Source organism: Vulpes lagopus, chromosome 1 (genome assembly GCF_018345385.1).
Source record: "Vulpes lagopus strain Blue_001 chromosome 1, ASM1834538v1, whole genome shotgun sequence".
In the NCBI taxonomy this organism is placed as follows: Eukaryota; Metazoa; Chordata; class Mammalia; order Carnivora; family Canidae; genus Vulpes; species Vulpes lagopus.
The window spans coordinates 112,920,441-112,933,449 of NC_054824.1; the positions used below are offsets into that span (position 1 = coordinate 112,920,441).

At 37.9% G+C, this 13,009-nt stretch overlaps 1 protein-coding gene across 11 annotated transcripts in view; it reads right to left on the reverse strand.

The window, feature by feature from the left end:
- The window catches only part of ARHGAP28 (Rho GTPase activating protein 28), a 242,221-nt gene that overhangs the window by 207,082 nt on the left and 22,130 nt on the right, over positions 1–13,009 (reverse strand). For 7 of the 11 annotated variants that reach the window (XM_041768030.1, XM_041768034.1, XM_041768012.1 and 4 more), the window contains exon 1: positions 10,716–10,975. The exons of 3 other annotated variants lie outside the window; for them this stretch is intronic. In XM_041768030.1, coding sequence (XP_041623964.1) covers positions 10,716–10,891 — 176 coding nt within the window. In that variant the 5' untranslated portion in view covers positions 10,892–10,975. Of the gene's footprint in view, positions 1–10,715; positions 10,976–11,903; positions 11,931–13,009 lie in introns of those variants that run through there. One more of the 11 variants, XM_041768074.1, reaches the window with a different exon arrangement.

The window sequence follows — 13,009 nt, forward strand, 5'->3', positions numbered from 1 at the left end:
AAACCATATAAATCCTAGAAGAGAACACAGGTAGTAATTTCTCTGACATCGACTGTAGCAACATTTTTCTAGATATGTCTCCTGAGACAAGAGAAATAGAAGCAAAAATAAACTATTAGGACTACATCAAAATAAAGAGCTTCTGCACAGGAAAGGAAAAAATCAACAAAACTAAAAGGCAACCTACAGAATGGGAGAAAATATTTGCAAATGATATATGCAATACATGGTTAGTATCCAGAATATATAAAGAACTTACACAACGCATCACCCAAAATACAAATAATCCAATTTAAAAAATGTGCAGAAAACATGGACAGACATTTCTCCAAAGAACATGTCCAGATGGCCAACAGATACATGAAAAGATGCTCATCACTCATAATCAGGGAAATACAAATCAAAATCACAATGAGATATTACTTCATACTTGTCAGGATAGCTAAAATAAAAAAAATATAAGAAACAAGTGTTGGAAAAGACGTGGAGAAAAAGAAAGTCTTCTGTACTGTTGGTAGGAATGCAAACTGGTGCAGCCACTGTGGAAAACAGCATGGAGGTTCCTCAAAAGGTTAAAAATACAACTACCAGGCACTTGGATGGCTCAGTGGATTTAGTGTCCAACTCTTGATTTCAGGTCATGCATGATCTCAGGGTTGTGAGATCAAGCTCCAAGCTGGACTCAGTGCTAAGCATGAAGCCTGCTTAGGATACTCTCCCCTCCTCCCTCTGCCCCTTCACCCCAAAAATACAACTATCCTACAATCTAATAATTGCACTACTGGGCATTTACCCAAAGAATACAAAAACACTGATTTGAAGGCATACACCCCTATGTTTATAGCAGTATTATTTATAATAGCCAAATTATGGAAGCAGCCCAAGTATTCACGGATAGATGAATGGATAAAGAAGAGTAATAATGGAATATTATTCAACCATGAAAAGGATGAAATTTTGCCATCTGCAGTGATATGGATGGAGCCAGAGAGTATAGTGCTAAGTGAAATAAGTCAGTCAGAGAAAGAAAAATACTAAATGATTTTACTCATATGTGGGATTTAAGAAATAAGCAAAGCAAAGAATAAGAGACAAACCAAGAAGTATAAACAAACCAGAGAAATGATTACCAGAATAAGGGGGGTGGGAGAATGGGTGAAACAGGTGATGGGGACTAAGGAGTGCACTTGTTATATGAGCACTGGGTGATGTATGGATGTGTTGGATCACTATATTATACACCTGAAAATAATACAACACTGTTAACTATACTAAATTTTAAAAAAAATTTTTAATTAAAAAATTAATTTATTGGCCCTTTGCCTGTGGGGAGAAGAAACAAAAGAATTTTTATGTTGTGAGTCATACTGCAAGGAACGAAGTGAACAATATCTTTAAAACACAGAAATCTAAGTAGTCAAAGAAAGTTATTAATCAAACTAAAAAAATCTAAGAGCTAGTTACTAAGAACATCAAATTTAAGGATTAACAATTGTCCTTCCCAATTTTTGACCCAAAAAAAAGCACAGGAAGATTTCCTGTTACTAACTGCTTAGATCTCACTTTCTTGGTCAAACTGAAATGACTTCTTCAGCACATTTTGTCTACTTTGAAATACTGTTACCTAATGGGGCAGCTGGGTGGCTCAATTGGTGGAGCATCTGTCTTCGGCTTGGGTCATGATCCCAATCATGATCCCAGGGTTCTGAATCAAGCCCCACCCACATCAGAGCAGGGAGCCTGCTTCTTCCTCTGCCCCTCACCCCTTTCGTGCTCATGCTCTCTCTCTAAATAAATAAATAAACGAAAAATTTAAAACAAAATAAAATAATAAAATACTGTTACCTAAGACTGCATGAAGGGCAAGGACATAGCTTTTAAATTAAAGGGAAAGGATGCCTGGGTGGCTCAGCGGTTGAGCATCTGCCTTGGTTTGGGGCATGATCCTGGGTCCAAGGATCGAGTCCTGCTTCGGGCTCCCTGCGAGGAGCCTTCTTCTCCCTCTGCCTGTGTCTCTGTCTCTCTCTGTCTCTCTCATGAATAAATAAAATATTTTTAAAAAATTTTTTAATAAAGGGAAAAAATTCCTAATATTGCACTTGCTTCAACTGATAACAAAATTTCTCAACTATTTATATCCATTTATATTTAACCCACTGCATACTTATTCCATTGAAACAGAATAAAAATGATTACAAAAGGAAAAATTAAATCAAACTGAATATTTGTAACATCTACTATGTGAAAGTTGCTAGTTTGCTAAGGGATGTAAAATAAGTAATAAATAACCCTGCTTTCAATTAATCTACAGCCAAATTGAGACAGAAAGACCCTAAATCCATAATTTATTAAATAATGTTTCAAGATTTAAACAACAGGTTAAAAGCACAAGTTTTGGAAGGGCTCAGTGGGACTTCTGGCTCTATCATAACCTCTCTGTGTGACCTTGGGCTACTTCTCTGTGCCTTACTTTCTTCCTATGTCACAGGACTGTTTTAAGGATTAAATGATAATATATGTTAAGCTAAGTAAGTTCTCAATAAAAATAGTCCTGTAAAAAACAAAAAAAGAGGGCAGCCCTGATGGCGCGGCGGTTTAGCGCCGCCTGCAGCCCAGGGCGTGATCCTGGAGACCCTGGATGGAGTCCCGCGTCAGGCTCTCTGCATGGAGCCTGCTTCTCCCTCTGCCTGTGTCTCTGCTTCTCATTCTCTCTCTGTGTCTCTATGAATAAATAAATAAAATCTTAAAAAAAAAGAAATGCCATCATAGGACAATGATTATGACAAGTAAAAACCCTCTGGCTGCTACTGTCAAGGAAATTTTCAGGAAAGAAACTTAGTCCTTACTTTTCTGACTACATTTATTCTCTCTTGTTTGGCTCTTCATCTCCAAATATGGGTTTGGTTCCAACCCACAGACTTGTTAACTGGTTACTTGTGTGATTTTTTAGATATGATAATGAGGATAGGGAAAACTATCAAGAGATCAAAAAGAAGATCATTATTAGTTGTAATGTCATTTTTGGATGTTTGACTTTTCTAAGCACCTGTGAGCTATCTCTATGGATCTAAAACTATAAATATGCTGATAGACCTTTGTATAAAAACAAATGGATTGACCAATGTTTTCCAAATAGATTTTCATAAAAGAATGCTGAACAGGAAACCTCAAAGGGATTCCTTTCTCTATATACATTATAGATACACAAAAGTAAACTTTGTGGCTAATCACAAAATTTAACATGGATCTAAAAACCTGTGGGGACACCCGGGTGGCTCAGCGGTTCAGTCCCACATCAGGCTCCCCACAGGGAGCTCGCTTCTCCCTCTGCCCATGTCTTTGCCTCTCTCTGTGTCTCTCATGAATAAATAAATAAAATCTTTAAAAAAAAAATCTAAAGACCTGTCTCTCATATATAAGATAATTGACACCACAACTCAGAATTACTAAAACAGAAGTCTCAAGTGCTTCATAATTTTAAAAATTCTACATACTACTTTGTCTTTAGTTTTCTGTCCTTTGTACTGCGTGCCTGTATGTAGTCATCTTCTATTAATCTAAGGGATCAGAAATGGAATGCATAGGTTTAGTTTTTAAGAGTAACATGAGACAAAGCAGCTGTTCTCTAAGTGATACTTAGTGTATGTTCTTCTACCCTTGAACACTTAATGCCTGTCAAACAGACAGTTTTATGTATAATATTTATTTATTGAAGAGTGACATATACAGTTGATACTAAAAGAATGTGTCATAAACCCCAAATACTTAAGATGAATATATAGTGAAATAATTTTTTAGTGCTAATTTTAGAAAAGAGCAACTTGAAGCTTTTGGGTACATTACTGTTTGGTTCTGAAATGCATCCTCTAGTAATCACAAAGAAATGAGAACATGAAATTTCATGTGATGAAGAATGACACATTATACAAAACTACTAACTCAAGTAAGCAGAACACAGCAAGAAACTGAAAGCAAACAAGCAAACCAATAAACGCTCAAAGAAACTGAAATAAATGCTATCAAAATCTTGTGTGAGAGTATACAGTTTAGTCCGCTGAATGGCATTTTCTTTACATAGTTCTAACAATCTCAATTATCTAATGAAAAGTAAATTACAAAGCACATTAAAAATAACATCAGAACAATAGTACTGCTAAAGGTTTTCAAGGCTGCTTGGAAATCAGGGGAAAAAAACAATAAATATTTAAGTTATATAAGAAAAAGAACAATATACCAATGTAGGCTATTTACTATGAAGGCAAGCAAACTTACAGATCTCAATAGGTGCCTTTACTATAGCACTGTAAATCATACTGTCTTAATGATGACAGTCATTAAGAAAAGGTGTATTTCTGGGACACCTGGGTGTTTCAGCCTCCGGCTCAGGTTATGGTGTCGGGGTCCTGTGAACAGGTCCTACATCAGGCTCCCAACTAGGCAGGGAGTCTGCTTCCCCCTCTCTCTTTGCTCCTCCCACTGCTCATGTGCATATATGCTCTCTCTCTTTAGAGAAAATTAATAAAACCTTTGTTTTTTAAAGGTGCATTTCTGTCCTGGTTAAGGGTATGCCTAACCTTATATTTTTATCCAAAGAAGCTTAAAACAAAATCTATCCGTTAAATGGATAAACTTTATTTCCAAAATTTTCTTCTGAGAATATTTTATTCCCTTCCTTTGCTCTACTTCATAACATTTTACTTTTATTCTTTGCTGAAACTGATACGTAGAGACTACAGGCTGAGAAAACAGAGAATAGGAATTACTTCAGAAACCAAATAGTTTGGTTTGAGGACCAAATAAGAAGAAATTTTAATTATATGTAAATTAAATATTTATTTTAGGTATGAAAATAGGTTCTGCATCTGCATAGGTTCAAGTAACATCTCAGGAAGACTGGTAAGAGAAAAATGTTTCCATTACGTATTAACATGGTTCTAAGAAAACAGCCTCAGTTTTTTTTTTTTTTTTAAAGATCTTATTTATTTAATCATGAGAGACACAGAGAGAGAGAGAGAGGCAGAGACAGAGGCAGAGGGAGAAGCAGGTTCCCTGCAAGGAGCCTGATGTGGGACTCAATCTCAGATCCTGGGATCACACCCTGGGCTGAAGGCAGACGCTCAATTGCTGAGCCACCCAGGCATCCCAGCCTCAGTAATTTCAAGTGGGATTTAACAAGTATCATCTCTTAACATAGAATTTAATTTAGAAGGCTTCTGATTATTTTCCACGGAAGACTATCACAAAATTTTGCTCCTGAAAAGATCATGAAACTCTGAAAATTAGGAAATAAGTTTCATGAACTCAGACCAGATAAAGCTGAACTATTTATTATATTTGGTTGATTTTTTTAAAGCTGAAAGAGATAAAAACAATACAGAAAGAATACTGAATGTGGACTTTATAGAATGGAAAATACATCAGTACAGAATTGAGAAAAAAATCGGTAAAGGGGAGTTTGAGAAAAAAACAGGAGATATTTCATAATCACAAAACATCTCCCCTAAGGTACTTATTAATTACATAGAGAAAAATATAGTTTACCAGTACAGAAACCCAGCAGGCACCATTTTAACTGGGTGATGAGAGCCAACGTCGACATTAGTAGATAGACTGCCATCATGTACCCCCTAATATGATGCACTTGAGAAGGGCCCAACATTATTCTGTGGAAGTCTTAACCAGAATGCATAATTTCTATCTAATCATGAGAAAATAACACACCACAGGGCAGCTGGGTGGCTCAGTGGCTGAGCATCTGCCTTTGGCCCAGGGCGTGATCCCGGTGTCCTGGGATCAAGTCCCCCACATTGCGCTCCCCACAGGGAGCCTGCTTCTCCCTCTGCCTGTGTCTCTGCCTCTCTCTGTGTGTCTCTCATGAATAATAAAAAAAGAAAAGAAAGAAGAAAGAAAGAAAGAAAGAAAGAAAGAAAGAAAGAAAGAAAGAAAGAAAGAAAGAAAAAGAAAAGGGAAGGAAAGGAAAGGAAAGGAAAGGAAAGGAAAGGAAAGGAAAGGAAAGGAAAGGAAAGGAAAGGAAAGGAAAGGAAGAAAGAAAGAAAATTATCGCACCAATCCAAATTGAAGAACTTCCTATAAAACAAGCAATCAGTACTCCAAAAGTACCATAAGAGATAAGGACAGACTGTCAGAGACTGGAGGTTTGGAAGGCAAAACTAAATTCAATGTGGTATCCCAAATTCAATTCTACAATAGAAGAATTCTAATGCTGGCAGAAAAGCTGATGAAATCAGGTTATAAAGCCTATATAGTTAAGTGTACTACATCAGTGCTAATTTTTCAGTTCTGATCATGGAACTAGGGTTATGCACAATGTTGACATTAGGGGAAACTGGGTGAAGGTTACATGAAGTACTCTGAACTACTTCTGCAAATTTTCCAGAAGTCTAATATTATTGCAAAATAAACAAGTAAAAAAATATTACTTGTATCCTCATGAATATGAATCTACAACACCCTAAGTTCCCTGAATTTTTGTGGATACATTAAGGATTAATGATCGGGGATAACTGAGCAGGTTAAAAATGGACAGAGCAACTGGCCAAATGTTTAGCCAAATGACATGATCAAAGGAAATGTGCCAGATGTTTTCCAACAGCTTCACATACAGAGGCACCTACGCTCAGCAGGGGCCCCACTGTAAAAAGAAACCAGAGACACCAACTACGGTTTTAACCATAACATTAAAAATGACCCATAAATATCTTATCCTCTCGTAAGAATTCTATATCCATTACTATTTCTGAATCCTCTAGAAAAAGCATTTCAAAAGTATCCGCCCCATATTTTAATGTACCCATGTATATGTCCAGAAGCTCACAAAGACCTTATAAGTACTTAATTGAACGAGAGTTGGCATCTTGAAATAAATGTGTTTTTAATTAATTTCCATCCAGGAAGATGTTAATATGGCACTAAGGGTTGCTAAATTTATTTTTTCCACAAAATAAAATATTTATTTTCTAATTATCATTAATTCTATTTTAATCAAATCATTCACATTACTATGAACAGTTATGCTACAAAACAAAGATTTTAACATTTCTGTAGAATTAAAATTCCTAGGATAACCTTGGTTAGCTCCTTTATTTGTTTTTGAGGAAGAGCTGGTTCTCTTTTTTTTTTTTTTTAAAGATTTTATTTATTTACTCATGAGAGACAGAGAGAGAGAGAGAGAGAGAGAGAGAGAGAGAGAGAGAGGCAGAGACACAGGCAGAGGGAGAAGCAGGCTCCATGCAAGGAGCCTGATGCAAGACTCAATCCCGGGTCCCCAGGATCAGGCCATAGGCTGAAGGCGGCGCTAAACCCTGAGCCACCCGCGCTGCCCCTGGTTCTCTTCTTCTTCTATATTTGTTCTCTCCTAGGAAGTTTATAATATAATGAAATAAACATCAGAAATACTCATGGTCATTTTATACTATATACTCACCAAAGAATATTATATATATTTCTTATATACAGCTTAGAAAATCTTTGAAAAACAAGACACCCAGCTTTATCTTCAGCTACCTTTCATTTTGTTAAGTGAAATTATTTCATATGTATGTCAATATTTTCCACTCTGGATTTTGGGTCTAGAAGCTAAGCCTCTTTAAAAATCACATGATTGTAAAGACAGTCCCAAGCACTTAACAGAACTGAAAATTTACAATCCTTCATTCCTTTTATCCTTTATAAACAGAATATAAAGACAGATTGTGAAATAAAGAAGGACTTTTCCCTCCTCCAACAAATACTTAGTACTCAAGTCTTTTTCCTCCATGAATACACTTTGGGGATAGGTACCAAAAATGTTTTACCCTCCTCTTTACATCAACAACTGGGATTAAAAAATGGTAACCGTAATAACACATCTAACAATTACTGGATGCTTCGCTAGTATTCTTAAGCAGTTGAAGCAGGTTGCCCAAGACCACATGGTAATAAATGGTACATGGTGATGAATGGGGTCTGGGAGCCTGACCCCAAGCCTGAGTAACTGGCAAGTATACTCCATACTGGCTACTTATTCTAATAAAATAAAACAAGCAATCCCTAAAGAAACTACAATGGCCACCCAGCTTCAGTATTGAAGAGTTATCGGGGGAGGCATGTAACGGAGCAGCCATTACTCAGCTTTAGCCAGTGCTGGCAGACAGAGCAGAGGCCTGAGTTGCTGGATTCTTTATTCCTTTATTATTATTTTTTTAAATGAGAAGCTGGCAGTCCAGATTGATATCTGAAGCCTCGTGTTTCAAAATGTTCCCACTTATTCCAAGCTTTTTCTAAAAATCCTATTGGTCAGAAAGGTAAAGGGCCATATTCTCAAGGCAGGGACTTTGTTTTATTTATCTTTGTACTCCTAATGCCTAATGTGTGGCTGGCAAATGTAAGTACAAAGAGATTGACTTCAGCTGTTTAAAATCCTGCCAACTTATCTTGGCCATTTTATAACCTTAGTAGGAATTTATTCATTTATTCATTAGGTATTTACTGAGCTACCAAAATGTGCCAGACACTGCTCTAGGCACTTGGAATTAGAACAGTGAACAAAACAGAATAATGAAGGAAGAGATAGAGACTGAGATTATACTTTAGTGGGAAAAATCAGCCCAAAAAACCAAAAGCACATAAAGTCAGATGGAGTGGAGGCTTGGAAAATAAGGAGACGGTTTGCTTTGAATCGAAACTTTGCTAACTCAGAGCTCAAGAATGATGATACAATAGTCCATGCTTCCTAGTGCCATACTGGTCACTCCTCCACAAATATGTTGCACATATGTAAGCAATTTAAAGGAAATGGTATTCTTGAAAGAGAGAGTGCTTTCTTCATAAGTAGAACAATACGATCTTGCTCCTTGGCTTGAAAGGAAGTATTGATCAGTAGTTAGTGAGTCAAAGGTTAATAACTGGGTCCTGATTATTTCTGTTATCAGACTCATGATTGATGGTGTCCTCCGGCTCCTTGTAAATACAGGAACTTCTTTTTGATTGTTGTTACTGGGAACCAAGGAATTAAGCTATTCTCTCAAGATTTAGTTGCAGGGGACAGGGTCAATTATCTCCCGCATCAGAGAGTTGAGAGTGATACAAAGGTTCCTATAGAAAGGATGCACGCAGTCACCAAAAATGCAAACTTGGAGCAACACAAATCTCACTGGCAACCATATGATAAAACACTAACAATGGCACACAACTCTTCTACTCTCATGCATTATCATTCCACAAGACCACATGTTTAGTTAATGGAACTTCTCCAGTTTGCTTTGGAAACGGATATAGTTTTGGAAGGCCTAAATGGCACAATCTAGCTATTACTCTTAGACAGCTGCTGGGAGTTAGTGACAGGATAGTTATACTAGGACCATCTAAAAATGCACAAACCAGATCCCTGCTTCTCATGAACTCACTTATATCTATTTAGTTACTCATAATCTGAGTAATTATAATCAAGGATTATGTTTAGTAAAGAAAACACCCTGAAGACAAATTCAAGTTTATATCTTCAAGTAGCCATTAAGACAATGTGATCGATCCTAAGGCTGGAAGAAAAATGTTACTTTCTCACTGTCTTTACATAAAAATAAGATTTCACTCAACCTGCTCTTTTGGAAGAAACAATATTGTCTTTGTTAGCTGAGCCTAACATAGATCTCATGCCAATGTAGTTTATTCTTCCCATGGATACAAGCCAAAAGGATATTCCTTGAAATAAAATCACAATCTGTTGAAAGCCTCACAAATCAATTAGGAGAGAGAAGTAATCATTATCACATAACTAAAGAGAAAAAGAGAAAAAGTAAACAAAAATAAACTTGATGCAAAAAAGTAAATCAACATTCAAACTTCCCACTTGGAAAAAAAAAAAAACACATTCATCAGTGGATCCATAGTAGATAAATAGCCACATTTAAACAAGCAAAACTTCCCCAAACTCTGAGTCAGATCAAACTATCTCACTTATTATTGTCTGAGCAGGGAAATTTCCTAAGACTCTAACATTTTTGTTTAGTTAATGGAAGTCACATTGGCCTTGATCTTGCATCAAACAGATGAACATTAATAGAGTAATTTAACATAAATCCTTGCTATATTTAATCTAAAAATACACATAATGAAATGGTTATAGACCTTTGTTGACCCAAAAGAAATAAATTATAATAGCATTTACAGCATTGAGTAAACATTAGCAATAATAAAGTAACGATACCAATGTATTTATATAGTTGAACAGTTTTTAAAATCTAGAAATAAAATTGTTTTTAAAAGTCTACTCAGATTTACTTTTAGAGAATCTCTCCAGCTATATTTTAGCTTAGATGGCATGCAGTTACTAAAGAAACCCTCAATAATATTCGAGGATTTAGGATAATGTATTTTAATTTTTTTCTTTTTCTGCTTGTCTCATTTCCATTTTTTTTAAATTCTCCAAATATGTCAATAGGTGAATTTGGCAGAAATGAGGCATATGCCTCTTTACCATCAAGTTATATCAAGAACAGGACTCCACTGCTAACCTCTGCTAGCCAAGGACTTTAGCCACTACCAGCTGAGACTTGCAATCAAGGACAATACAAAGAACAGCAGGCTCACTCATCCAGTCCACCAAAACTTGAAACAACATCAAGTGATGGTGCTCTTAGGCCCTGGCAGAAAACACAGCTGCGAGATAAAGCCCAAGCTCGGGAAACCTCTGCTCCCTATGGAGCGGCTCTGGGTACCTGCTGCCCGGGTGGCTGGCGGTGGCCCTGGGCGCGCAGCGTGGCTCGGAGCTGGACGGCTGGGAGCGAGCGTACGAGTGGTAGGCGGTCAGCACCACGCCGCCCGAGTCCTCCACTTCCATCCTCAGCCGCGCATGTCCCCGCTCCGGCCCGAGAACAAAGGCAGGGACCAGCATGGACCAGCGCACCGGGACCCGGGCACCAGCGGGGCGGTATGGCCCGTCCAGCTCCTAGGGGCTCGCTCCCGCGGCTGTCAGGGGTGCCCGGGGAAGCCAGCCCCGCCCGCGGGGCAGCCCTATTAGCAGGGACTTAAAGACACGCCCACAAGCCCCGCTGGGGGTGGGGGCGGGGAGTACGCGGGTTGGGGGGGCGGCACAGGAGTCGGGGGCAGGGGGATGGGGGGGGTATCCCTGTTTCTAGGAAACTGGAAACCCGCTGTGATCCTTCGGGGTTCAGGCTAGCTGCTCTAGGAATTTTTCTTGCTTTGTTTTTCTTTTTCTTTTCCTTTTCTCATCTCTCCCCCAACCCCCCACACACACATACACACCCAAATGGGGGAGGCTTATCCCACAGCTAGTAACATTTCCTGCCTGGCAGCAAGACACTGAAAGAAAGAAATCTTGCCTTGGGAGCCTGGGCTGAGAAGGAGAGGGGCCAGGTCTACAATGTGTGGTCTGGGGAAAGGAAGAAAATGTGACACCCTCTCATTTAAAGCATCCACATCAAAAATTGAAGAACCAGATTATGTTGCTGTGTACTTGGTCAAATTACAATAAACTTGATTTCCTTTTGGGCAGGTAACTCACCCAGCAAGCAGAAAACCTCCCTCCCTCACCCTCAATGCCACCGCAGCAACCAGCCTCTTACCACACCTGACATCCCTTTCCTCCTACCAATCCTGATCAAATTAAGATACTGCTTTCAACTTGTCTGAAAATTAGACTTGATTATTCTGGGCCAAATGCATGTTTTGTCCAGACGTCTTTATTTAGAGAAATGTGTGGCAGGGAGGCAGGTATTAATCAGAAATGATTTTCAATCATTTGGGGTCTGAAATATGTCTTTACGTATATAAAACTAATAGCACAAATGGAAAGACGACATTCTTTTAACCATTTAAAAAGGGAACCAGAAGATGCTAGAGGCCCACAATGACTTCATCTTTCACACCCAGACCGAGTGTTTTACCTGTTGTCTCTCACACTCCCCTGGGAGCTAGAAGGAAGGGAAAAGAGAAGTTAGTTTACCCCTTACCCGAGTACTTACTATACTAGGTCATGCTAGGTATATAATTTCTCATAATCTTTTCTGCACCTGTGAAATGGGAAAAAGAGTATTCCTCTCATGGGGTAAAAGCATACATGCTAGGTTCTCCAGAAATGTTGGTCCTCTCTGCTACTTTCTTCACATTATCAAGAAGAGAGACATTTGTTTTCAAAGGTTGGACAAGCAAAAAAAACAAAAAACAAAACAAAACAAAACAAAAAACCAAAATGCTTCTTAGAAAATATTTTGTTGATTAAAGGGGTCAGAATGACTAAAATTTACTAAAATACCCTTTATGTGTTGGCTCCTGTTCTTTAACTCTTTAAACAACTCTATGAGGTAGTTAGTATTTGCATCCCAATTTTGTGAATTAAAAATTTATCAAACATCAGCGCATGAAAAAGGCATATACAAAGAATGCTTCCTTCTTCAAAATATATCAGTCCTTATCTTGGGGGTCATGGGACTGAGCCCAGTGCTGGGCTTTGCACTCAGCAGAGGGTTTGCTTGAGATTCTCTCTGCCTTTCCCACTCATGCTCTCTCTCTAAAATAAATAAAATGTTTAAAAATAAATAAAAATTTGAGGCCAGACAAGTTTCAGAATTTAAATATCATTTTTTTTTTAATTTTAAAAGGGGGATCCCTGGGTGGTGCAGTGATTTGGTGCCTGCCTTTGGCCCAGGGCACGATCCTGGAGACCCGGGATCAAATCCCACGTCGGGCTCCCGGTGCATGGAGCTTGCTTCTCCCTCTGCCTGTATCTCTGCCTCTCTCTCTCTCTGTGTGACTATCATAAATAAATTAAAATTTAAAATTTTTAAAAAGTAATTTGGTACAGGAACCATTTAATACAAAATATTCTCCTTCCAGTAATTTGGGACAGTACCCTTATTCAAACTTATTATTTCCTAAGTAGAAAGAATTGACTGTAAATGGAATAAACAAAGCCTATTAATAATCTCACATTTATTCAGATCAGGTTTGTCATCAAATCAGTTTTGCTACTAAACTTTTTTAAACATGTAAT